The sequence below is a fragment of the Mobula birostris genome, chromosome 32, assembly GCF_030028105.1.
Source record: "Mobula birostris isolate sMobBir1 chromosome 32, sMobBir1.hap1, whole genome shotgun sequence".
Lineage (NCBI taxonomy): Eukaryota > Metazoa > Chordata > Chondrichthyes > Myliobatiformes > Myliobatidae > Mobula > Mobula birostris.
Window position 1 is genome coordinate 24,623,145 of NC_092401.1, and position 26,747 is coordinate 24,649,891.

At 43.8% G+C, this 26,747-nt stretch overlaps 1 protein-coding gene across 6 annotated transcripts in view; it reads left to right on the top strand.

Annotated features, from left to right (window-relative positions):
- The first annotated feature begins 345 nt into the window (after positions 1-345).
- The window catches only part of carm1 (coactivator-associated arginine methyltransferase 1), an 82,462-nt gene continuing 56,060 nt past the window's right edge, over positions 346-26,747 (top strand). For 3 of the 6 annotated variants that reach the window (XM_072248383.1, XM_072248384.1, XM_072248388.1), the window contains exons 1-2: positions 346-494; positions 25,020-25,115. In XM_072248383.1, coding sequence (XP_072104484.1) covers positions 353-494; positions 25,020-25,115 — 238 coding nt within the window. In that variant the 5' untranslated portion in view covers positions 346-352. Of the gene's footprint in view, positions 495-23,314; positions 23,461-25,019; positions 25,116-26,747 lie in introns of all 6 variants that reach the window. The other 3 variants (XM_072248385.1, XM_072248386.1, XM_072248387.1) reach the window with 2 other exon arrangements.

The window sequence follows — 26,747 nt, forward strand, 5'->3', positions numbered from 1 at the left end:
GTATTTCAGCACGCTGCTCTCGGGCACCACGTGTGGTTAATGTTGGTATTTCAGCACACTGCTCTCGGGCTCCACGTGTGGTTAATGCCGGTATTTCAGCACGCTGCTCTCGGGCTCCACGTGTGGTTAATGCCGGTATTTCAGCACGCTGCTCTCGGGCTCCACGTGTGGTTAATGTTGGTATTTCAGCACGCTGCTCTCGGGCTCCACGTGTGGTTAATGCAGGTATTTCAGCTCTTGGCTCGCGGGCTCCGCCTGGTGGCTGATGGACGAGTTGCGGGCGTCGTGCGCCTGCGGCGGGATCGCGCCTACACTAAAGGCGTGCGCTCAGCGCGCACACTTGGTGTTTAAAATGGCCACCACGGTGTTCCCGGGCGTGCGGCTGGTGTCCATCGGCGATCAGAATGGGGAAATCCAGCGGCACTCGGACCAGCAGCCGCTCAAGCTGGAGATCAAGACGACGCAGGACAACGCCTTCATCAGCCTGTACAGCAGTGAGTAGCGGCCGCGGGCCCCGGCGGAGGCTTGGGCCTGCCCAAGGCCTGGGCCCGGGACTGCGGCATGACAGGCCACCCGGCGCCCCGGCCTCGCGGTGTTGCGAATACCGGCCGGGGTTGATTCCCACTCCCGAGGCACGGAAAGGGCGAGCGCCGCGGCCCCGGTCACCTCCGGACAGGCCGAGAACTCCTGGCTCCTCGGCCTCGAGTTACCGGGGTCTTGAGAGTTCCCCGCTGGCGGCCCGGGGGTCCCGGAGGGCCGGGTGTGGCTTCCTGTGTTCCTGGAGCCGGGGTTGCCGCATTGTACCGACCCAGAATCGCCACCCGGCTCCCGGGACGTTCGTCCCCGTCCCCGTCCCCGTCCCCATCTCCATCTCCTTGCTGCTCCATTTCAGAATGGGAAGCTCTCCATCACAACCTGTTCTCCGCCGCTCTTTCTCATTCAACCTTCTCTTCCCATCAGGTAGTCCCCGTCCTTCCCCGCTTCAGATAGCCCCACACCGCCACCCCTGAGAGTTCTTCACAGAACTCCTTCGCTTCTGTGTCTGTTTCAGTCATCATACGCACAGAGCTCACAGGGCAGATGCGGAGCTTCAGAACCAGACTCACAGGTCTCAATATTCATATCTTTAGTGGATATTTCGGAGTTCTCTATCCCCGATGGGCCGTTAATTCTCTTTCAAAGGGTTTCTGGATGTTTGGGAATCATGCGGGATGGGAAGGAAAACTGGCTTTTGAGGCAAGTCGGCCATGATCTTACTGATGGGCTCAATGGTCTCGCCGGTTTCTTATGTCGCCTGTTTTGTCTTCACAAATGTGCCTGTCTGCAGTATCTTTGCCTGGTGTAAGATGTTATTTTCCTTCTGCTTTGTGTTTTAAGTGGAGTTGCCTTCAGCACTTATCATTTTGCTTGCACACCTTATTTCTACCTTTTGTGAATATCTTTTGGATTATTTCCAAGACACTTGTTGGAGTTGCTGCAAACTGTAATTGTGAGTAATTTGGGTTCGTTCATTAAATTTTCATATTTAACATGCAGTAAACATAGAATTGGGCTGCAAAGCTACCATTGCAATTGGGAAACCAAGCCAAGAAAGAAGCCTCTAATTTAGACAGCAGCTACTAATTTAGAGGCTGAGTTGATATTTATAATATTTGTAATATTTTTAATCAAGCGTTAACACTGTTCATAATTCATAAAACAAATGGAATCCTGGCATTATTGCTCTTCAAAGGCTTGTGCATACTATTCAGAGCTCTTTTAATCTCTTTAAGATTGCCTCCTTTCCTGGTCAAGTAGCCTGATAGGCCATCACTTAGGAAATTTTTTGGGAGGAGTATGTTGCATACTTGAGAAATTGGCAAAGGGAAGTTAGGAGCTTGCAGCTGTCATGGGCCTTTCACTTAAAAATAACTGTCTCTGAATAATGTCAGGATAATACATGTGTATTGGATTCATTGTTACTAGCCATGTGATATTGTTTTCGGCAGACTTGGGTCCTAGCACCAACCCACTCCTCAACCAGAACACTTTCTTTGCCCTTCTTTAGGCATAAAGATAGCAAACCAATAAACCTTTAGTTTTCTGGGTCTTTTGCATCCCTCAGTTTACTCCAATTCTCTAAGCTTTACTGCTTGCCATGTTTTCACTATTTCATGATTGTTCCCCCCTCCCCATCATTTACATATACCCACATACACACTCAGTGGCCACTGTATTAGGTACTTCCTGTACCTATTAAATTGGCCAACGAGTGCATGCGTGGTCTTTTACCCATCCAGCCCGTCCACTTTGAGATTGGACGTGGTGTGCATTCAGCAATGCTCTTCTGCACACCACCTGTAACACGAGGTTATTTGAGTTATTGTTGCCTTCCTGTCAGCTTGACTCAGTCTGTCCATTTTCCTCTCGTCCCTTTCATTAACAAGGCACTTTCTCCCACAGAACTGCTGCTCGCTGGATTTTTTTTTGTTTTTCGCTCATTCTCTGTAAACTCCACAGCCTGTTATGCATGAAAGTCAAGTCAAGTCACTTATTGTCATTTCGACCATAACTGCTGGTACAGTACACAGTAGAAACAAGTCAACGTTTTTCAGGACCATGGTGCTACATGAACAATACAAAAACTACACTGAACGACGTAAAAAACAACACAAAACTACACTAGACCAGGGGTCCCCAACCTTTTTTGCACTGCGGACCGGTTTCATATTGACAATATTCATAGGACCGGCCCATCCGGGGGCGGGGTGCGCGTGGGTAGGGTTGCCAACGGGCAAGAATAGCAGTCAAATACGTTGGGTTTACCCCGAGAAAGACTGCAATGACCATGAAGCCTTGCGCGGGCACCAGTGCGCATGCATGACTTGCGCATGCGTGCACGTGCCGATTATTTCTCTACAAATCGTTTTTGGCGATTCTGTTCGGCGGAGGGGGGGGGTGTTAATCAGGACCGGCATATCAGTGACAAATGGCGAATACACTCAATTTTGTTTCTAAAAGGGTTTATCTAACGAATTTAATATTAAACACACAGCGCGTATTTTCCTCGCATGAATATAGTGATAAGTCAATTATCAGGGGAGGACTGGGGAGCTTGAAGTAAGTGTTGAACGAACTTCCAGTAGAAGTGGCAGAAGCAGGTTCGATGTTATCATTTAAAGTTAAATTGGATAGGTATATGGACAGGAAGGGAATGGAGGGTTATGGGCTGAGTACAGGTCGGTGGGACTAGGTGAGAGTAGCATTCGGCACGACTAGAAGGGCAGAGATGGCCTGTTTCTGTGCTGTAATTGTGATAGGGTTATATAAGTCAATAGCATCATAACATTTTAAGTAACGTTTGGATTTTAAACACACCGCGCATATTTTCCCCGTATGAACATATAAAATCATTGCAATGCACCAATATCGCTGAATCAGTGGAAGCCCTGGGCTCAAGACGGTCCTATCGAGGGGTGATGGGAGACAACGATACTCGAAGGGGGTTCCTTTTGTCCAGTCTATTCCGCAATTTAGTTTTCGTTGCATTCATTAGAGATATGTTGGAAATGGAAGCAACGTTTTCAGTGCTTTCGTGGCTATCTCAGGATATTCAGCCTTGACTTTGATCCAGAATGCCGGCAGAGATGTTATGTCAAACATACTTTTCAGCCCGTCGTCATTTGCAAGCTCGAGGAGTTGATCTCCTTCCCGCGCCGACATGGATAACGCATGCGTAATGGCTCAACAGTGGGCGTGACAGCAAATGAGGAAAGGTACAGCTGACTCCTATCGCCAAATCATATCGTTTCCTCGTGGCCCGGTAGCGCATGCTCTGCGGCCCGGTGGTTGGGGACCGCTGCACTAGACTACAGACCTACCCAGGACTGCGTAAGGTGCACAAAACGGTGCCGGCGTTACATAATTATAAATAAGTAGAAGTGTCAGTCCAGGCTCTGGGTATTGAGGAGTCTGATGACTTTGGGGAAAAAACTGTTACATAGTCTGGTCGTGAGAGCCCGAATACTTCGGTGCCTTTTGGCAGATGGCAGGAGGGAGAAGATTTTTGTATGAGGGGTGCGTGGGGTCCTTCATAATGCTGTTTGCTTTACGCATGCAGTGTGTGGTGTAAATGCCTCTAATGGCGGGAAGAGAGACCCCGATGATCTTCTCAGCTGACCTCACTGTCCGCTGCAGGGTCTTGCAATCCGAGATGGTACAATTTCTGAACCAGGCAGTGATGCAGCTGCTCAGGATGCTCTCAGTACAACCTCGGTAGAATGTGGTGAGGATGGGGGGTGGGCGATGGACTTTCCTCAGCCTTCGCAGAAAGTGGAGATGCTGCTGGGCTTTTTTTGCTGTGGAGCTGGTGTTGAGGGACCAGGTGCGATTCTCCGCCAGGTGAACACCAAGAAATTTGGTGCTTTTAATGGTCTCTACGGAGGAGTCGTCAATGTTCAGCGGAGAGTGGTCGCTCCGTGTCCTCCTGAAGTCAACAACCATCTCTTTTGTTTTGTTCACATTCAGAGACAGGTTGTTGGCTCTGCACCAGTTCGTTAGCCGCTGTACCTCCTCTCTGTATGCTGACTTGTCGTTCTTGTTGATGAGACCCAGCACGGTCGTGTCATCGGTGAACTTGATGATGTGGTTCGAGCTGTGTGTTGCAGCACAGTCGTGGGTCAGCAGAATGAACAGCAGTGGACTGAGCACACAGCCTTGGGGGGGCCCCCCGTGCTCAGTGTGATGGTGTTGGAGATGCTGCTCCCGATCCAGACTGACTGAGGTCTCCCAGTCAGGAAATCTAGGATCCAGTTGCAGAGGGAGGTGTTCAGGACCAGTAGGCTCAGCTTTCCAATCAGTTTCTGAGGAATGGTTGTGTTGAATGCTGAACTGAAGTCTATGAACAGCATTCGAACATATGTGTCTTTTTTTTGTCCAGGTGGGTTAGGGCCAGGTGGAGGGTGATGGCAATGGCATCATCTGTTGAACAGTTGGGACGGTACGCGAACTGCAGGGGTCCAGTGAGGGGGGCAGCAGGGTCTTGATCTGCCTCATGACGAGCCTCTTGAAACACTTCATGATGATGGATGTGAGTGCAATGGGACGGTAATCGTAGCGGCAGGACACTGAAGACTTCTTCGGCACGGGGACGATGGTGGTGTCCTTGAAGTACATAGGAACGACAGCGCTGCTCAGGGAGATGTTGAAGATGTCAGTGAGAATCTCTGCTAGCTGGTCTGCACATCCTCTAAGCACTCTGCCAGGAATATTGTCTGGTCCAGCAGTCTTCCGTGGGTTTACGCTGCACAGGGATCTCCTCACATTGGCCATGGTAAGACACAGTACCTGGTCATTTGGAGGAGGGGTGGTCTTCCTCGCCACCACATCATTTTCTGCCTCAAAACGAGCGTAGAAGTTATTCAACACATCTGGAAGGGAGGCATCAGCAGCACAGGCAGGTGGTGTTGTCTTGTAATTTGTGATGTCCTGAATGCCCTCCCACATGCGCTGCATGTTGCCGCTGTCCTGGAAGTGGCTGTGGATTCGCTGGGCGTGTGCACGCTTTGCCTCTCTGATGGCCCGGGACAGTTTGGCCCTCGCTGTTGTTAGGACTGCCTTGTCGCCTGCTCTGAAGGCAGAGTCACGGGTCCTCAGCAGCGCACGCACCTCCGCGGTCATCCATGGCTTCTGGTTAATAAATCAGCAGTTTCTGAGTTACTGAAACCTCCCTGTCCAGCACCAACAGTCAGTCCACAGTCAAAGTCACTTAGGTCACATTTCTTCTCCATTCTAGTGTTTGGTCTGAACAACAACTCAACCTCTTGACTATGTCTGCTTGCTTTTATAGATTGAGTTGATTAGATATTTGCATTAATGAGCAGATGTACCTAATAGAGAGGCCACTGCGTGTGCGTATGTGAGAAAAATTTCAATGGCCATTTTGTTATTGGCTTAAGTATCCAATGCAGGATGGCAGCCTCCCAGACTTATTTTGACCTCCTTATTCTGCTGAGTTTCTCTAACATTCTTTGTAATGTCTCCATTCCATTCACTCACCTCGAGCACCTTCGTGTCTGTCTACTGACAGCATCTTTCTTGTCCTTTTCAATAAAAGTGGTTTCCCTTCCACCGTCGTCAAATGAGCTGTCATTTGCATCAGCTCCAATTCCCACATTTCACCTCTCACTCTGTCAATCAATATCCTAGTTCCATGTACCAGTTTCAGAACACATGCTGTGGTCCACTTCGTTCTGCAGAAACCAAATTGGTGACTTCAGAGCCACTGTCTGCAGTATGTAAATTTGACCTGCGAGCTGTTTATACTGTCCCACTTCTCTTCATACTTGTCTTTGGCCTCTAATGTTTCCAACAAAGTGCAAAGAACAGCATTTCATTTTTCAAAAAGCCACGCAATGGTTCTGATAAATAAAAGAAATGGAGCAGGAGTAGGCCGTCGAGTCTGTTCACCGTTCAATAAGATCATGGCTGATCTGACCATGGACCCACCTCCACCTACCTGCCTTTTTCCCATAACCCTTAATTCCCCTACTATGCAAAAATCTATCCACTTTTCTTTTAAATATATTTACTGAGGTAGCCTCCACTGCTTTATTGGGCAGAGAATTCTGCAGATTCACCACCCTCTGGGAAAAGCAGTTCCTCCTCCTTTCTGTCCTAAATTTACTTCCCAGAATCTTGAGGCTATGTCCCCTAGTTCTAGTCTCACCTGCCAGTGGAAACAACTTTCCTGCCCCTATCTTATCTGTCGGTTTCATAATTTTATAGTCCTTCTGCACAGCAGTGTGCTGCAATCTTTTACCGTTTAAATAATATTATCTTTAATTTTTCCTTCCAAAGTGGATGACCTCGCATTTCCCAACATGTACCCCATCTGCCAGACCTATGCCCACTCACTTAACCTATTTATATCTCTCTGCAGACTCTCTGTATCCTCTGCACAATTTGCTTTTCCACTCAATTTAGTGACATTAGCAAACTTGGATAGATTACACTCAATCCCCTCTTCCAGATTGCTAATGTCCCCTGTGGTACACCGCTCACCACTGCCAACCAGAGTAATGCTCATGTATCCCAACTCTCTGCTTTATATTAGTTTATCAATCGTCTATCCATGCTAATACATCACCCCAACTCTATGCATCCTTATCTTATGGACAAGTCTTTTATGCGGCACCTTATCAAACGCCTTCTGGAAATCCAAGTAGGTAATGCCTGTCTGTTCCCCTCAATCCACTGCACTTATATCTTCAAAGAACTCCAGTAAGTTTGTCAAACAGGGCTTGCCTTTGGTGAATCTGTGCTCGTCTGCTTGATGAATCCATTTCTTTCCAGATGCCTGGCTGTTTCTTTAGTGATAGCTTCAAGTATTTTCCGAACTACAGACATTAAACTAGCTGACCTATAGTTACCTGCCTTTTGCCCACATCCTCTTTTGAACAGTGACATGATGTTCACCTTCTTCCAATCCGCTGATGACAGGTGATTGACCCGTGAAATTAACTGTCTTACCCCTCTACAGATGCTGCCTGACTTGTTGGGTATTTAGAGCATCCTTTATGCTCCTCTTCTACCTTCTTGTGTATTTTTTTTACTTCTTTCTCCACAGGCACTGCATATTCTACTGAGTTTCTCTAACATTTTCTATTTTTATTTCAAGTTCCAGCTTCAGTTTTTTGCTTTCCATTTTTTTTTGTTGGTGGTTTGAGATTAAAATTTGGTCTCATTGCTTGAAGTTCCCTTTCTCTTCAAAAGAGTGTCCTTTAATCTTTTGCATGTCAGAGACAGCACCTGTGATAGCAAGAATTGCCTCTGCTCCCACTTTGATACAATGGTTCTCTCAGGTGATGTTACGTCTTGGTTTAGAAAAAATTAGAAGCCAAACTTTTGATCCTAGATTTGACTTCGAGAAAAGGTGGGGTTCTTTTGCCCGTTATTATCATTTGATTTGAGTTAATAAAGATGGTCCTTTTCTGATGCTTGGGTATATGGATTTGGTTGGCAGATTGATGTCTTTTTTTATGGAAACTTGTATGGCGCATAGCTCTGGGTTTGTGCTCCAAATGGGTTTTTTTCCCCCTTTTTTTGTTATTAGGGTTTTTTTTTCTGTTTTCGTTAGTAGGGGTTCTTTTTTTCTTTCTTTCCCATTTTAAAAAAAAAAGCTTTAACATTTTGTTTTTTTATTATTATTGATATACTGTTCAGCTTGGTTGATAGTTTAACTCTTATTCGATATATGGATGTCTTGATTATTTTGATGTATTTTTCTCTTGTTGATTTTCAATAATGATTAATAAAAATTTAAAAAGAAAAAGTGATAGCAGGAATGATAAAAACGCAAACAACAGGAATTCTGCAGATGCTGGAAATTCAAGCAACGCACATCAAGGTTGCTGGTGAATGCAGCAGGCCAGGCAGCATCTCTAGGAAGAGGTACAGTCGACGTTTCAGACTGAGTCCTGACGAAGGGTCTCGGCCTGAAACGTCGACTGTACCTCTTCCTAGAGATGCTGCCTGGCCTGCTGCGTTCACCAGCAACTTTGATGTGTGTAGCAGGAATGATCCTGCGTACAATGCTGTGGTTGACTTGAGCTCATAGTGTAGGGTTGCAGAGTGGGGCAACTGGTATAACTGCTGTCTCACAGCCCCAACAACCGGGATGCAATCCTGACATCTGGTTCTGTCTGCATGGAGTTTGTTCATTCATGCTTTACGTGTGTTTCCTCCCGGATTCAGAAAAAAGAGATGCTTGCTTTAATTGACTACCATAAATTGACTACGGTGTTCAGATGAATGGTGGGGTAACTAGGGGGAGGAATTAGGGGTGAATGAAAAAGGAACAGCAATACATGTTGAGCACCCTTTATCTGATATTACAAAATTTGAAAACCTCTAAAATCTGAAATTTTTTTGTTTGAGCACTGACATGACGTCACAAATGGAAAATTTCACAACGTGCTGGAAATGTACCCAGGCGATATGTAGGTTTCTGCACACAACACAGTTCTGAGAAGTGTCTTCATGTATGTTACGAACAGAAGTTAATGAAAATAGAAAAACACTGGATAAAGTGAAAAATGAAGATCTTGATTGTGTATTGAAAGAGTGGGTTCATCAGTGTTGGAGCGAACATAATGCCACGTAATGGTTTGCTGAAACAAGCGATGATCTGAAAGTTGAATGTCATTGTGAATATTCAGGCTAGTCGCAGAAATTTAAGAAAAGGCACAGCATTAGATTTTTAATGATTTGTGGTGATAACGCGTCTGCTGATCATGAAGCAGTGAGAAATTCATTGATGAGTTTGCCGAGATGGTTGCAGATGAAAATCTAATATGCTGAGTGGCTGCATCAGTACCTGTGTGATGAGCAACTGTGAGACTGCTTACTGGTAGCACATAAATCCAGAGTTGGGAATGATGGTAATACCAGGCAGCCATTGACCGTCCACCTGGACGGCCAAGGCAGTGATAGCTTATCTTTCTGATGGTTCAATGCACACATTATTGATCATGCAGTAAATGATTAAGGATATTATACAAAACTACTACTCCTACCACCCACCACCACCATCGGAGTTGCGGTGGCTGTTTGAAATTGGTGACGGATATGAAGCCAATCGCAGCATTGGAACCCAGTAATAGACTGGTTCAGGGGTGGCTATTCATCTCCGACCGTCTGTGGAAGACCCAACTCCATCACGTCAGACTGTGCTCCTACTGAGGACTGGTCACTCTGAGAGCTTCACAGCAGTTGTACGTAAGCTGTATATGTAATGTAAGTGTCAGAAGGCCAAGAGTTTGTTTTTGTGCTGTATAACGCATTTCCATGAAACCAGATTCGGTAGGTGAGAGTGTTAAGCCATGGTTAGCTGGGGTAAAGCTAGCAGTATACTTTGGTTGCTTAATCTTTGAGGCCAGTTTGACCTTTGGTCACTTCCACATGATTCCTCAGGTGACCCCACCTGGAGAGCCCTTGCGAAGCCTCACCGCTGAGGGGAGAATGCCTTTAACATTTCACCTGTGTCCTTTTCTCAGTGCTGTTTCATTCAGTCCCGGAACTCCTGTACTGAGCTGAGCTGTCTGCTTTTGGATTATTTTTGGCTCTTTTCAGACATAGGACCAAAATTAGGCCAATCAGCCCTATTTGGAAGGTTTCAAGATGAGCCTGAGATTCTCTCACACACCACCCCGCCCCCCAATCATTCTATTAAACTTCAGTGGATACTGGCTCAGAACCATTAAATGCTCCTCATATTCCTTTCGTTCCTGTAAACTTCTTCTGGACCCTCTCCAGTGACAGTATAATAAGCACAAAGTGTTGGGGAAGAGTGAAGCCTGACCTTTGGGCTGATCGTGACTTGGAAGGAGATGGACAGAGTTGACAACACATGGCTGGGACCAGAACCAAGAAGCATGAGCACTAAAGCAGTGACTAATCAACGCAGTAGAGATCTTGGGAAGGGTTTCAAGCTCAGTCAGAATGAATTTGCCATCTGATTCAAGCTATGCGTCAGTGCAGACACATAGTAGAATATCAAATATCCCACACAGACCCAGTTCTGCCTGCTTTGTGCTGCACTTGAATTCTCCCACCTGATCGTTGTCTGACTTTTTTCTGTCTGTGTCATTTTTTTTTCCCCTCGTGTGTTTACCTAACTTGCCTGTAAATCTCTCTTGCACTCTCTCTACACCACTTCTGGTAATATTCATTCCAAATTCCCAGTTAGCTTCATGGACCACAGCCAGAAGTGGAAGGATCCTCTCCCATGTACACCAAGAAACATTTTCATGAATGTTAAATATCCTACTTACCCCATGGTTCCATTGGGGCAGATTATTATTCATTCAGCACTTGTGTGAATTTCATTTGTATATATGAGCCTGATGGGGTGCTGACAATTCTGTGCATCCTGAATTATACAATGCTGGACAGTTGAGGGAAGCAGATATAGCTTTGTGATGATAGGAATGGTTGTGAAGCTAGTTGTCATGTGGCTGTACTCTCCATTTGACACACTGAAGGTGCATCGCTTCGCTGCCTTGATATACAGGCATAGGGGAGATAGGTTGTTCCTTGATCTGATGTAGCGTTGACATCATGAGATGTCCTTGCTGGGAACTTGTGATTTGGATTATGGTAATTTGACTTGATAGCTAATTTAATGTGTTCTTTATGTAACTAAGAGTTTTGTATTTATAAAACACATTTCAAAATACATGAGCACATGAACACTAGGATCTTTGCTGTTATTAGGTGGTAGATCTGTGTTTCTTTCCTGTAGCTTGGAAAATGTGAGAAACCTTGAAGGCTAGGATTGTGTGTTGGATTGTTGTATCGTCATAGGCATCCGTTAGTCTCGTGAGACCATGGATTTGCACCTTAGAAGGTTTCCAGGGCGCAGGCCTGGGCAAGGTTGTATGGAAGACCGCCAAGTCTCCCCCTCCATGCCACCGATGTTGTCCAAGTGAAAGGCATTGGGACCCATACAGCTTGGCACCGGTGTCGTCGCAGAGCAATGTGTGGTTAAGTGCACAACACGCTGCCTCAGCCAAGGCTCGAACTAGCGACCTTCAGATCACTAGACGAACGCCTTAACCACTTGGCCACGCGTCAACACTTATTGTATGATACCATGTTAATTACATTCTTGAGGTGTGCTGGTTGACGTGCACTCTAGGGACAGTGCTGTTTAATAGATTTAGTCTGGTTATTAAATTACCTGATGGTAAGGTGTGCAGGTGATGTGGATGTGAAGTGGTAGGAATTGCATTTCATACTAAGTTGATTATCATGTCATTTCCTGGTGTCTTATTGCTGCCTTTCTGTGTAGTTTCTTTTGGGGGGGGGGTGGAGAAAGGTTTATGTTAATAGTTGGCTTTGTGGGAGGTAGAATACATTGCTGTTTCTAATTGACAAGAATTTGTGGGTAGGTGGGGGTGGGTAGATGTCACTTACTTTTTCCATGAAGGAGAGTGCTTTGTGGGGAGTGGGCACTTTAAGTCAACTGATTCTTCAACCTATGGATGCACTTCAAAGAACTTGACAACTCGTTCTCAGTTTTATCTATTTTTAAATATTATTTGTTTTTTATTTGCGCAATTTATCTTTTGCATGTTGGTTATTTGTATGAGTGTTTTCATTAATTCTATAGTATTTCTTTGTTCTACTGTGAATGCCTGCAAGAAAATGCATCTCCGGGTAGTATGTGGTGATCTCTGTTTACTTTGAACTTCGAAAGGCAGTATCGATGGTTCCGATCTATCCTTTTCAGAAACATTCATTGCATTTAACCTGTAATGCATTACTTCAGGGTGCTGTTGGTTTTGTGATCTGTGTCTGTTTTCGCTTGAGGGATGAATGTTGGCATTGGTAACGAGGAATTCCTTTGCTTGGAACTGACTTGTTCCTTGCATTAAGTCTGTCTTCAAGGCCTGAGTGGATCATGAACCCAAACTGAAGATTCCTGCATGGCTGGGTGGTTTTGGAGAAAACTACCCCTTTGGTATATTTGTAGGTATTATTCTTTACAGCTCTCATTTGTTTTGGGAGCTTAAGATGGTCAGGATTAGAGTCAGGTTTAATATCACTGACAAATATTGTGAAATTTGTGTTGCAGCAGCACGGTGCAATACAAGGAATTATTGTAAGTTCCAATGAAAAAATCATAGTGCAAAAGAGGAATAGGTAGTGTTCATGGACTGTTCAGAAATCTGATAGCAGAGGGGAAGAACCTAAAATCTTGAGTGTGAGTCTTCAGGCTCCTGTACCTCCTCCCTGGTGGTAGTAATGAGAAGACATGTTCTGAGTGGAGAGAGTCCTTAATGATGGATGTCATCTTGAGGCCTTGCCTTTTGACGGTGTCCTCAGTGGTGGGGAAGCTTGTATCTGTGATGGTGGATTTCCTCCAACTGTTTGTTCATAACTGGTGTTCGTCATTCTGATCTATTAGCCTGCATTGTTCCTGTGAAGTTCAGCTGGCTGGTGTTTGGTCAATGTACGTAATCATTTTGTTGGGTTACTATGCCAACACCATTGGTTTGAAGTTTGAGCCATTTGTTTACCTGTCAGGCTGCATTAGCCCTTGTTCGCAGAATTGTTCTTAAATTCTCTTTATTTTCAAAATCCTTGCACCACATTTCTTCTTCAGTGCCTCTTCCTCCTCCTGCACCATGTACTCTAGTTTCCATCATTGATAGCCATTCTTTAACCCCCTAAATCTCCTCCAAATAAGAATAACCTGATTCTTTTAATCATCTTCATCTGACCTTTTTGAAGGGTTGGTGTCAAAGTTTATCTGTTAACGCTTCTGTGAACTATCTGTGGTGTTAAGTAAAGGTCTATTTTCTGTGGCAACTGTATTAGCATTACTGTATTTAGTCTAACCCTAGCCGTGGATTCAGTACAATTCATGTGGCCCATTTGGGAAAGTTGGAGGGAGAGAGAAAGAGAGAGAGAGAACTAACACTAACTACTGGACTTGCAGCTTTAAATCAAACTGCAGGTGCTGAAAATCTGAAAAAGAAATGGTCTGAAGAGAATAGTTAGCAGGTCAGGCAGCATCTATAGAGAGTAACAGTTCACAATTAAGCCTAACATAATGCCTTGAGCTTCAGACCAGCAGTGTTGGCATAGTAATCCAACAGAATACGTGCGCTAAAAAACAAGTCAAAGTAAATTTATTGTCAGATTAGCTATCTGAAGTCCACAGAAACAATGTAGGAGAGCCTAATCACATCAGAAAGTTGAATGTCAGTTATGAATTAAAAAATATAATCTGGTTGGAAGTGAGGATATAGCAACTGTAAAGCATTCTATTTCTGGGTGCATGGGCAAGGGTTGATATCAAATTTTTAATTCTAGATCCTACTTTCCTGCTGGAAAATTGGAAAGAGCAGCTGATGAGCAAAAGGGGCGAACACACAGGTCTTAGTACTACTTAGGGTTTTTTCCCTTCAAAGAAGTGCTAAGAATGAAGTAATATTTCTTGTCAGAGTCATGGGAATCTGCAGAAGGCAACTATTCAACTTGTGTTTTTTGAATTATTATGGTGGTCTTGATGGAGCAGGGGTCTTGCTGAAGAGGTCTGAACTATGGGTTGCAAGTGTAGCATTGCTAATAAATCCAGTAGGGAGATGGTGTGAACCTCTATCCTTGAAGTGGTTAGTTTGAATCTTGTGACTGCAAGGATTGCATTGTTGAGTGGCATTTTGAGGAGGAGAGGGAGGGTTGCAAGGGCCCCAGAGTAGCAAGGCAGTTAGCACGACACTGTTACATCTCAGGGTGTTGGAATTCGGAGTTCACATCCTCTCTAAGGAGTCTGTACTGTGGAATGTGTGGGTTTTCCCCAGGTGCTCTGGTTTCCACCCATAGACCAAAGATGTAGCAAGTAGCTTAATTGGTCAGTGTAAATTGTTCCATGATTAGGTTAGGATTAAATCGGGGTTGCTGGGGTGGTGTTGCTCAAAGGGCTGAAAGACCCTAAGATATCAGGGAAGAATTAGGCCATGTGGCATAGGTGCAGACACACACAACCCTAAGGCACCAGGCAAGATTATTTGATTCCAAACTATTGGTTTATTGATCATTACAGAGCTTCCCACGTCCTCCCTTCTCCCTGCCCCCTTCCCACTCTCAGTCCATAATAGAGGCCCATATCAGAATCGGGTTTATCATCATCACCTATGTCGTGAAATTACCTACATGGAATTACTACCCTAATATATGGCTATTACTTTTGCACAATACTGTACTTCTGAATCAGCCTGAGTTACAATCTCAGCTGCTGAGGTAGGAATGGAAATGGATGATGTCGGTGGAAGTTAGGAATAGGAAGGCATCAATAACTCTACTGGATGTTTTTTATGGACCACCCAATAGTAACATGGACATGGAAGAGCAGATAGGGAGACAGATTCTGGAAAGGAGTAATAATAACAGGGTTGTTGTGGTGGGAGATTGTAATTTCTCAAATATTGATTGGCATCTCCCTGCAGTGAGGGGTTTAGATGGGGTGGAGTTCGTTAGGTGTGTTCAGGAAGGTTTCTTGACACAATATGTAGATAAGCCTACAAGAGGAGATGGTGTACTTGATCTGGTATTGGGAAATGAACCTGGTCAGGTGTCAGGTCTCAGTGGGAGAGCATTTTGGAGATGGTGATCACAATTCTATCTCCTTTACCATAGCATTATGATCATTACGATGAATTTTTCCGACTAATCTGGAAAGTAGCACAGCAGAACATACCTAGAGGCTGCAGAACCAAATATATTCAGGGATTGACTAGTGATATCAAGCAAAGTTATGATGAGTATGTCAACTTATATGATCAAGACCCGTTTGGTCAAGACACAATTGAAATGAGAGAGTCAGTTCTGTCCTTACTGAGCCAAGAGAGACAACAACATTGGCAGGAACTGATAGAAAACACAGACATGACCAAGAACAGTAAGAAGGCATGGACAACTGTTTGGAAACTCAACTCAGACAATAGACCACCACAGAGAATTGCTGCCGTAACACCCAATCAGGTTGCCCACCAACTGATACTAAATGGTCGACCAAACAACAAGGAACGGAGGCAAAAGAAAAAGCAACATCAGGAGATGGAGTCAGCTCTCTCAAACGGGAATAACAACTTCCCACCTCTCACCCTAGAAGAATTAAAGGATGAAGTATCACAGCTAAAATCCAACAAAGCTGCTGGCATAGATGGGATTCTTAATGAATTCCTTAAACATCTTGGACCTAAAGCACTCCACTGGCTTCCATCCCTTTTTAACTGTTGCCTAAGATCATTAAAGACACCTAAAAAGTGGAGGAGAGCCAAAGTTGTTGCTCTCCTAAAACCCAATAAAGACCCCAACATTCCTAAAAACTACAGACCGATTTCCTTGCTCTGCACCCTCTATAAACTCTACGAGAGACTAATACTGAAAAGAATATCCCCCTTAGTCGAAGATCTTCATACACCAGACCAAGCTGGGTTCAGGCCAGGCCGCCCTTGCTGCGGTCAAGTCCTGAACTTAACCCAGTATATTGAGAATGGCTTTGAAATGCGACAAATTTACAGGGGCAGTATTCGTTAACTTAACAGCAGCATACGACACTGTGAATCAGAGGCCTTCTACTGAAATTATCTAAAATGTTAAAGAACAAAACCACAGTCAAAGTAATAAGAAGCCTCCTAGAAATTCATAGATTTTATGTAGAAATGAATGGAATTAAGAGTAGGTGGTGTCTGCAAAAGAATGGACTACCACAGGGATCAGTCCTGACACCTCTACTATTTAATGTTTACACAAATGACCAACCAACCTTTCCTAACACACGCAGGTTTATCTAAGCAGATGACCTATGCATAGCAACACAAGCTAACTCCTGCCAAGAAGTTGAAGTACGACTTACAGCAGTCCTCGAAGCAATGAAGCAGTATTATGAAAAATGGTCTCTGAACCCAAATCCCTCAAAAACTCAATGTGTGCATTCCACCTGAGGAATCGAGAAGCAGCTCAGAAACTCAAGATCTTCTGGTGTGGGAAGGAGCTCAAACACCATCCGACTCCAATTTACCTGGGCGCAACACTGGATAGGATGCTGTCATTTGCCACCCACATCCAAAAACTCTGAGGGAAAGTTGGCTCTCGCAATTCTCTCTTGAAAAAGTTAGCAGGCACGAAATGGGGAGCTAATGCTCACACACTTAGATCAACTGCCCCAGCACTGTGCTATGCACCTGTGTGGGGCAGATCAGCCCATGTGAAGAAAATAGACCCATTGCTTAACGAAGCCTGCCGAATAATCACGGGCACACTGCACCCACACCCATTAACATCATTTACAGACTTTATCATCTCCCCCAGAGATCCGAAGACACACTACAACAAAAACTGGAAAAGGTAGACAGAACTCGGATCCACGGCACCCACTACGCCATCATGTGCCAGTTTCCAACAGCATAAAATCGAGGAAAAGCTTTGCTACAGTGGAGGAACTACCGCACGGAACATCCCCCCAAACACACAGGACTGACCTCTGGCAACAAACAGAAGCCAGAACCCCACCAAACAATACAGTGCAAGACCCCACAGAAATGTTACCAGACAGGGCACTGTTTGACAGATGGAAGTGGGGTTTAAATACATTGAACACGTTCAGCGCAACTGCCCACTCTCACCTGATTTAGCTGACACTGACCTGCTCAACGTCAACCAAACAAGACTAGAGCGGCTGGCTGTCTGGTGTGAGAAGCTGTGATGATGACCGTAGCATTGGAGAGGGATAGGAACAGACAAGTTAGGGAAGCATTTAATTGGAGTAAGAGGAAATATGAGGCTATCAGGCAGGAAATTGGAAGCATAAATTGGAAACATTTGTTCTCAAGAAATGTGTCAAATGTTCAGGGGATATTTGCATGGGGTTCTGCGTAGATACGTTCCAATGAGACAGGGAAAGGATGGTCGGGTACAGGAACCATGGTGTGCAAAGGCTGTTGTAAATCTATTCAAGAAGAAAAGAAGAGCTTACGAAAGGTTCAAAAAACTAGGTAATGATAGAGATCCCGAAGATTATAAGGCTAGCAGGAAGGAGTTTAAGAATGAAATTAGGAGAGCCAGCAGGGGCCATGAGAAGGCCTTGGTGGACAGGATTAAGGAAAACCCCAAGGCATTCTACAAGTATGTGAAGAGCAAGAGGATAAGATGTGAGAGAATAGGACCAATCAAGTGTGACAATGGAAAAGTGTGTATAGAACCAGAGGAGATAGCAGAGGTACTTAATGAATACTTTGCTTCAGTGTTCACTACGGAAAAGGATCTTGGCAATTGTAGGGATGACTTGCACTGACTGAAAAGCTTGAGCATGTAGATATTACGGAAGAGGATGTGCTGGAGCTTTTGGAAAGTATTAGTTTGAATAAGTCACTGGGACCAGATGGGATGTACCCCAGGCTACTGTGGGAAGTGAGGGAGGAGATTGCTGAGCCTCTGGTGATAATCTTTGCATCATCAATGAGGACGGGAGAGGTTTCGAAGGATTGGAGGGTTGTGGACATTTTTCTCTTATTCAAGAAAGGGAGTAGGGATAGCCCAGGAAATTATAGTCCAATGAGTCTTACTTCAGTGGTTAGTAAGTTGATGGAGAAGATCCTGAGAGGCAGGATTTATGAACATTTGGAGAGGCATAATGTGATTAGGAATAGTCAGCATGGCTTTGTCAAAGGCAGTTCGTGCTTTACGAGCCTGATTGAATTTTTTGAGGATGTGCCTAAACACATTGATAGAAGGTAGAGCAGTAGATGTAGTGTATATGGATTTTAGCAAGGCATTTGATAAGGTACCCCATGCAAGGCTTATTGAGAAAATAAGGAGGCATGGGATCTAAGGGAACATTGCTTTATGGATCCAGAACTGGCTTGCCCACAGAAGGCAAAGAGTGGTTGTAGACAAGTGATATTCTGCATGGAGGCCGGTGACCAGTGGTGTGCCTCAGGGATCTGTTCTGGGACCCCTACTCCTTGTGATTTTTATAAATGATCTGGATGAGGAAGTGGAGGGATGAGTTAGTAAGTTTGCTGATGATACAAAGGTTGGGGGTGTTGTGGATAGTGTTGAGGGCTGTCAGAGGTTACAATGGGACATTGATAGGATGCAAAACTGAGCTGAGAAGTGGCAGATGGAGTTCAACCCAGATAAGTGTGAGGTGGTTCATTTTGGTAGGTCAAATATGATGGCAGAATATAGCATTAATGGCAAGACTGTTGGCAGTGTGGAGGATCAGAGGGAGTTTGGGGTCCGAGTCCATAGGACACTCAATGCAGGTTAACTCTGCGGTTAAGAAGGCATATGGTGCATTGGCCTACATCAATCGTGGGATTGAGTTTAGGAGCTGAGAGGTAATGTTGCAGCTCTATAGGACCCTGGTCAGAACCCACTTGGAGTACTGTGCTCAGTCTGGTCGCCTCACTACAGGAAGGATGTGGAAACCATAGAAAGGGTGCAGAGGAGATTTACAAGGATGTTGCCTGGATTGGGGAGTATGCCTTATGAGAATAGGTTGAGTGAACTCGGCCTTTTTTGCTTGGAGTGATGGAGGTTGAGAGGTGACCTGATAGAGGTGTACAAGATGATGAGAAGCATTGATCGTGTGGATAGTCAGAAGCTTTTTCCCAGAGCTGAAATGGCTAGCGCGAGAGGGCATATTTTTAAGGTGATTGGAAGTAAGTACAGAGGAGATGTCGGGGTAAGTTTTTTTACACAGAGAGTGGTGAGTGCGTGGAATGGGCTGCTGGCGGTGGTGGTGGAGGCGGAAACGATAGGGTCTTTTTAGAGACTTCTGGACGGGTACATGGAGCTTAGAAAAATAGAGGGCGATGGGTAAAGTCTAGGTAGTTCTAAGGTAAGGAAATATTCACACAACTTTGTGGGCCGAAGGGCCTGTATTGTGCTGCAGGTCTTCTATGTTTCTATGATGTTCTAGAGTAAAAAGTAGATCTCTTGGTAGTGGAGTGACTACTTTGTTTTGCAGTCGGATGAAGCAAGAAGTTGTTTCAAATTTGGGAGCTCTCCGAATTTCAGAGTTGAGAACAAGCAATCTGAGCCTGATTTAAAAGCACTTGGGTTGCTCACCTGATGGTCTGTAACAATATTCCAGCTGTGCACTGGATATTTCTGGTCCTGGAGTGAGAGCTTGCCACAATAATCGAATATCAGAAACAGAATGCGGATGCTGCAATTGGAAATTGTACAATATGTAAGGAATGCTCAGATTAGGCAGCGTCTGTAGAAAGGAATAGGTAATAATGATTCAGATGGGTGCTCTTTTATGAGAACTAGGAAAACCTGTTTCTTCCAACAGAGATGATGCCTACACTGCTGGGTATTTCCAGCATTTTCTGTTTAGCTTTATAAACTCGGGCACAGACTACTACAATGTAAGCAATTGCAGGTGATGGTGCAAGAGCTTGGACAATATTTCCTTTTATATATAACAAAACAGCATTGGAGTGCCCTTTTGCCAATTTAAATTGCACCTCTGCCTGCACCTTCAATCCCTCAATTCCCTGCAAGTTCATGTCTGCCTGAATGCCTCTTAAATGTTGCTATTTTATCTGCTTCCACTACTTCCCCTGACAGTTTATTTCAACCTGTCACCCTCTCCATATGAAAAAAACTTGCAAATCTGCTCTAAATTTTCCCCTCTCATCTTAAATATGTGTCCTTTAGTATTTTACATTTCTGCCCTGTGGAAACGGCTGTATCCATGTCTCTCATTCTGTATACATTTATCAGGTTGTCCAAGCTCTCCTTATAACTAATCCTTTCTAATCCAGGCAACACCCTGCATTCTTTTTGCACTTTCTCCAAAGCCTCACATCCCTCCTTTTAACACAACAACCAACATAATAAATTCTGTACCTGTTATTCTTTTACCCTCTTCTGTGGAATGGTCTGATCTGTATGAGCAATATGCAAAAAGGCTTTTCACTATATCTCAGTATGTGATAGTAATAAACCAATTCAAAGCTCCACTTGTGACCTAACCAGAGTTTTATACAGCTGCAACATGAGTTCCCAACTTCAAAGGTTTGAATTTTTTAAAACCTGTCTAAAGGCAAGCATGCTGTTCAACACGCACACACACAATGCTAGAGGAGCTCAGCAGGTCAGCTAGCATCTATGGGGAGGAATCTAGCATTTTGTGTGTTGCTCTGAATTTCCAGCATTTGTAGATTATCTTGTGTTTAAGCATGCCATGCACCTTCTGTGCCACGCAATCTACTTGTTCCACAACCATAAATCGATCACTGAGGTGTACACTTTGCTTAAGAGACTATTCTGAAAGGCTCACTGGGCTTTTTAAGTGTCACTGAGTACTCGGTTTCCCCTCTGGGAGCTGCAGTCCAGAGCTAGTTGATTAAGGGGTCAAACTTGAGTCAATATTGCACGCCACCCTCTATTCTATCAAACTTTGGTGCCGGATTAAAATAAAGGAGGTAGTAATGGTCCCATCTCCTGGATGATTTATTAAAGGTTCCTATTTGGCTGCTGTATGATGTGCCATTTGGTGGGCTACATGCCAAAAAGATTTCTTGTCAACCGCAGCTGCCTGTTTTGTTACCCAAGTTCTGTTGTTGAAATGTCTGCCTTTTTAAAATAAATCCTGAAGAGGCTTCTCGGATTGAGTGAATTTAGATTTGCTTCAAGTTGAGATCAGGAATTAGTGGCCTTCTGATTGTCATCTTGTTGTTTCTATAAATCTGCATTTTGGGTGCCCATATGTTCATGTGAGCCTTGTTTCCTGATTGCACTTTTCAAAGGTCATTCACAGTGTCATAGTGATTATCACGCATCTGTTCAGAAAGGCCAGCATTTCTCAAACTGCTGAAGGGTGTTGAGATTTCAGCATCTCCTCATTTTTAAAAAGAACACCACTTATTGCCTTGAATACCCATGGGCACGTGGGCCTTCTTTTTCTTTCTTTCTTTCTTAAAAGTTCGGAAAGTAACTTGGTCTGGGTGGAGTGTTGATCATTTTGAAACTGAGGATTCCTCGCCTCTAAGTGCTTGTCATTTGAAGACAGTTGTATGGTTGTGTGTTGCAATGAATGTTCCTTTGAATGGTAAGAGAATTTTCCAACAGCCACCTTCCACACCCTGCCCCCTACACCCCACAGGAAGCTCTGAAGTGAACTCAAATCTCAGCTATGTGACAGCTGTGTTCCCTCAATTTATTCTTTTTAATTCACTTAGAGAATGTGGTTTCCTTCCACATCTGTCAGTTTTTATTCAGAGGGAGCTCCAGGCTTCAGTTAACCTGATAATCCCAAACAGAACACTCACATTTAATGCTTGCAGAACAATGCTGAGCCATTGTGTAAGGAAGGCTGTAACTGGGAGCAGAGAACTTCTAACCACACTCGTGTAATTGGAGCAAAATATTTTTTTCTAAATGTAATTCCTGGCAGTAGCGTATCAATAGTGAATGCAGTGTTGTGGTGTAGACTCCTTCTTCAAGTCTGAGCAGCGTAGCAGTGAAAGAGTGTAAAGGTAAAATCTCCCTCTGTGTAGGAGAGCAGTGATGCAATGTAATGATGTTTTGTGCCATGCATTTTCTATGCCTGAGTCCATCAAGAAAACCTTTTCCTGAACAGTGCGGTGGCTCGTTGATGCAATTTTTTTCCCCTGTGTGGAGTGCTTTTCAATTGATTTCTCTGCAGATTATGTGCTCTGGGAATTTGCCAGGTGTATTAGCTAGTATTGTATTTGTGTAATGTTGACACATAAATCTTATGACTAATGATGAAATTGGAGAAAAGGCTGGACAATCTCTAGCACCTTTGGAAAGTACAAGCATTCTAAGTTGCAGTTCTAAGTATGCCTAGGTTCCTCTAGGCATGGGATTTAATCAGAGCCTAAATTTTTGGAATGTTTCACAATCAGGTAATGAAAGGGAAGGTTTTGTCTTCATTCAGATCTGTTGTTTGGTGATTAGCTGGGGAAAATCTACAGGTGCCTTGTAGATCAAACATTGTTCTCCAGGGGATGTGAATCCAGTATTTTGATCATGCAGATTATCATGAGCAGCTGAGGATTTGATATTTTAAAGTGATTAAGAAGTAACTTAATACATACAAAATATCTTTTTGTTTCAGGGTTCAGTCCCTGAACAAATAAAGTAGCAGAGTTTTCACATTTAAAATTGTGCTAGATGTAATTTATTTCTAAGAATTTAGATTTTCAGTGGTCAGTTTAGTGGTTTTGTCCACCTTGCCCCATTCAAACTAGAAGCTGAAATTTCATTCTCAGTAGGAGGTGAAATGAGACTGTTCATGGTCTAAGCCGGGGAGGTCATTTTGAATCTCCATTCAAAAATGGGCTCAGAATAAGGAAATCTTGTAATAGTCTGGAAATGCTCATCAGATTAGGTAGCACTTGTCGAATGAGAAATCAAGTTAACTCTTCAGATTGATGATGTTCAATCAGAACTATTTTTCTAGTATATCTTTGACCTGGATCATTGGGGTGCAGAGCAGGGCAGATAGCATGGCTATTCGGATGTACAATATCCAGAGACCTTCCATTTGTATACCCACCAGAGCATAATTTATTTATACTTCCTAACATTTTTCAGAGCTTTTCACATCTTGCAACAATTTATTAGCAATTTATTTAGCAAATTAGGGCATGCCACACAGTTTTGAAGTGGCTTTCCATATCTTGTTACAACATTCAAGGGCTACCCCAGCCTGTTGTTCACAGAGCAAACACAGCCCCCAACTAATTTTCCCTGTAACCTTTTGTCCCCATATTCCCACCAGTTCCCCCACACACTAGGAGCAGTTTACCAACCCGCACATCTCGGTGATGTGGGTGGAACTTCGGCCACACTGACGGGAATCCATGAAGTTACAGGAGAGAGACCAGCGGAGCTTGTCATTGAGCCCACATTGCCAGAGCTGTGGAGGTAACAGCTGTCCTCTATCTGTTACCGCGCCACTTGCATACCTGACGTGCAGTCAGCTGATGGTGGGTGGGGTGAGGGCGGTTGGCTGGCTGCTTTCGCACATTACTTGAAGCTAGAAATCCTTTCCAAAACAGGCAATATCATGCCACTACAATCCATGGTGATTTTTAAATTGCCAAACCTGATTCAGTGCTCACAAGCTTGACTGTGTCACGGGTCCTCATTCCCAACCCAGTGCTGCTTTGTTGGTATTACGTGAAGGCTGCATCTAGACGTTATAGATTGCATGATATGTTTACTTTCAAAGACAGGTGTCATGGCCCGTGTCAATCATGCACTCGACATTACTTAGAAAGTTGTAGAGTCTTAGTCATAGAGTAATACAGCATGGAAACAGACTCTTCGGCCCAAGCTATCCATGTCATCCGTGCTACCCACCTAAGCTAGTCCCATTTCCCAATGTTTGGCCCAAATCCCCCTCTCCTTTTAAATGTGATTGTACCTGCCTCAACCACTTTCGTTGATAGTTCATTTCATTATCATATCACCCTCTATGTTGGAAAAACTTGTCCTTTAGGTCCTTTTTAAATCTTTATCTCTCATTTTAAGCCATCTCTGGTTTTTGGTTTCTCTAAATTCCTTTATTTCTCTAGAGAAGAAATTCTAACTAGGGGCTTGAGCACATAATGGTTAAGGAGGGAATTATAGCTTTGTTGGAAGCGCTATTTTGTGTTCACTCAGGTTATATGCAAATGATTGTGTGTGAAAACTTGTGATGTCGAGTGGAGTTATTCCCAAAGCCCTGGTCAATATATATCCCACGAACAGTATCACTAAAAATCAGATTATTCCATCAATGTGTGTGGGACATTGCTATCCACATTAGTAGTGTAATTCCCCCATTGATCCATGTTTCAATATTGTTTCATCCGATACGGTAGTGGCATTTTAGACACATGTGGTGAATGGTGAGATAGTTTAATAATAATGGCACAGCCATTATGGGCTGAATGACATGCTACTGTGATGTACTGCTCTGTGTTCTGTTAACTGTATAGAGCAGTGGAACATACTGATTCCATAAAATGTATAAAAATGAATTTAATTTCTACTTAGTCGATTTGTGTTTGTACACATTTCTAAATCCTGTCATGCTTTATATATTTAAAGAGTTGAGCAGTTTAATTCAGTAGTATCTTGTCATTCTGGAACACCCTCAAGCAATATTTATTTCCAACTTCTTAGTATTGCATTTAGCTGAAACTAGCTGGCTCTGTCTTTGCTGTGTAATTAGCTCTGGGGGAAATGGTCAGATTTATTTTTCTGTACAATTGGTAATTTTTACATGGATAATGTGTACCTGAGAGCCTGGATTAATCCTGTCTGGGAATATTCTGTGCATGAGAAGACAATTTTATGTAAACTCTTTCTACTTCAGCCCTACTTGGGGCTTTGCAGTTCCACTGAGGTGATCCAAACCCTCTTGCTTGCTATAGCCTGTGTAGGTGATGATTTCAGTTTAAGTCAAATATAATGTTTTTTGTTTGTTCCATTTGCAGTTAAGAAAGGTTATTGTGTCCCACCAACATTCTCAGATGGAAGGAAAACCTCTCCTGCTGGTTCCCAGAACAACCAGGATCCTGTAGACATAAGATGTAAACGGCCATTTTGTTGTTGGCTCTGTTAAATTCTTTTGTTTCTTTTTAAATTTTCTGTGAAGAACCTAAATTATTTACTGATAAATCTAGAAGTATCTTAAAGTAGAATGTTTATGCCCCCGGTCATAGTTTTAGTAACAACTGCTTTTTGATTAAGGTCTCCTGGAGCATTCTATTGGGATGAAGGGTGACGTGCTACCGCTCCATATCTAAGGAGTGGAAGTTGTTTGTATGTGTACTCCTTTAACATTACGTAATCATTGCAGGCCAATTAAAGTCTTGGTCTAGCAGCAATTAGCTCTACTGTACAGCCTCAGGACTTTCACACACTTCATGCATGCTAACAAATATGATTTTGCCTGCCCCTTCCCCTTTCTTTCCTTTTGTCTTCCTTACAGTCTTCTCCCTCTAACTCAATTCATTCTTTCATTTTCCTTTTTTCCTACTTCTTTCTGCATTGATAGCCCCTAAATTTATCCTCACTCTTCAGTTACTGGCAGCTCACACTCTCCATGAGTGAGACCACTACCAGTTTCTACTTCGTGCCTTCTGCCAGGTATGAAATCATCCTCTTTCCACCCTTGTCCCTCCACCCCTCCCTTCTCCCCAAATTCCTACCCCAGTACCCGATGTGAACTAAAGTCTCTGCCTAGCCCAGAACCCTTGAGCTCTCTGAAGATCTCAGAACAATTGTCAGCAAGTGCTCTGCAGAACCACCAGATTGATGTCTTCTGGTGCTCTTCAGGTAGATCAATGTTTCCCAGCCAAATGAAGGTGGGGAGTGTATAGATGCACCCTACACAGTTCGGCTCACCTTACCTGGCCATCACTCGGGATCTGACCGCCAATCCTATGGCACAGGGAAAGAGTGAAATCACAGCACCAGGAACCTGCCCACTGATTGCATGTCATTCCTACCAAAACTCTTGAGATTGATAATCAGAGATAGGCAAATCTGATCTATGGATTTGTTGGAGCATTAGTATAAAAGATGAAAAAACTGAGGGTAACCAGATCCTAAAGCATTAGTTGCCTTAACTGTAATCAGAGCCCAGTATAAATTCAATGGTCACTTTATTAGGTACAGGAGTGGGATGTGGTGTGGCTTTCTGCTGCTATAGCCACTTCAAAGTTCAATGTGTTGTTCAGTCAGAGATGCTCTTCTGCTCACCATCCTTTGTAACATGTGGTCGTTTGAGTTACCGTCACCTTCATGTTAACTTGAACTAGTCTGGCTATTCTCCTCTGACCTCTCTCATTAACAACTGCCACTCATGGGATGTCTAGAGACTATTGTGTGCGAAAGTCCCAGGGGATCAGCAGTTTCTGAGATACTGAAACCATAATGTAGGTACCAACAATCATTCCATGAGGAAAGTCACTTAGATCACATTTCTTTCCCATTCTTTTTTTTAGTTTGATTAATAACTGAACCTCTTGACCATGTCGCATGCTCTTCTCACTGAGATGCCGATTGATTAGATATTTGCATTAATCGGCTGCTGTATAATTGTACCAAAAAAAAAGTGACCACTGAATGTGTTTATATGTACTGTGGTATGCAAAAGTTTAGGCACCCCTAGTCAAAATTTCTATTACTGTGAATAGCTAAGCGAGTAAAAGATGAAC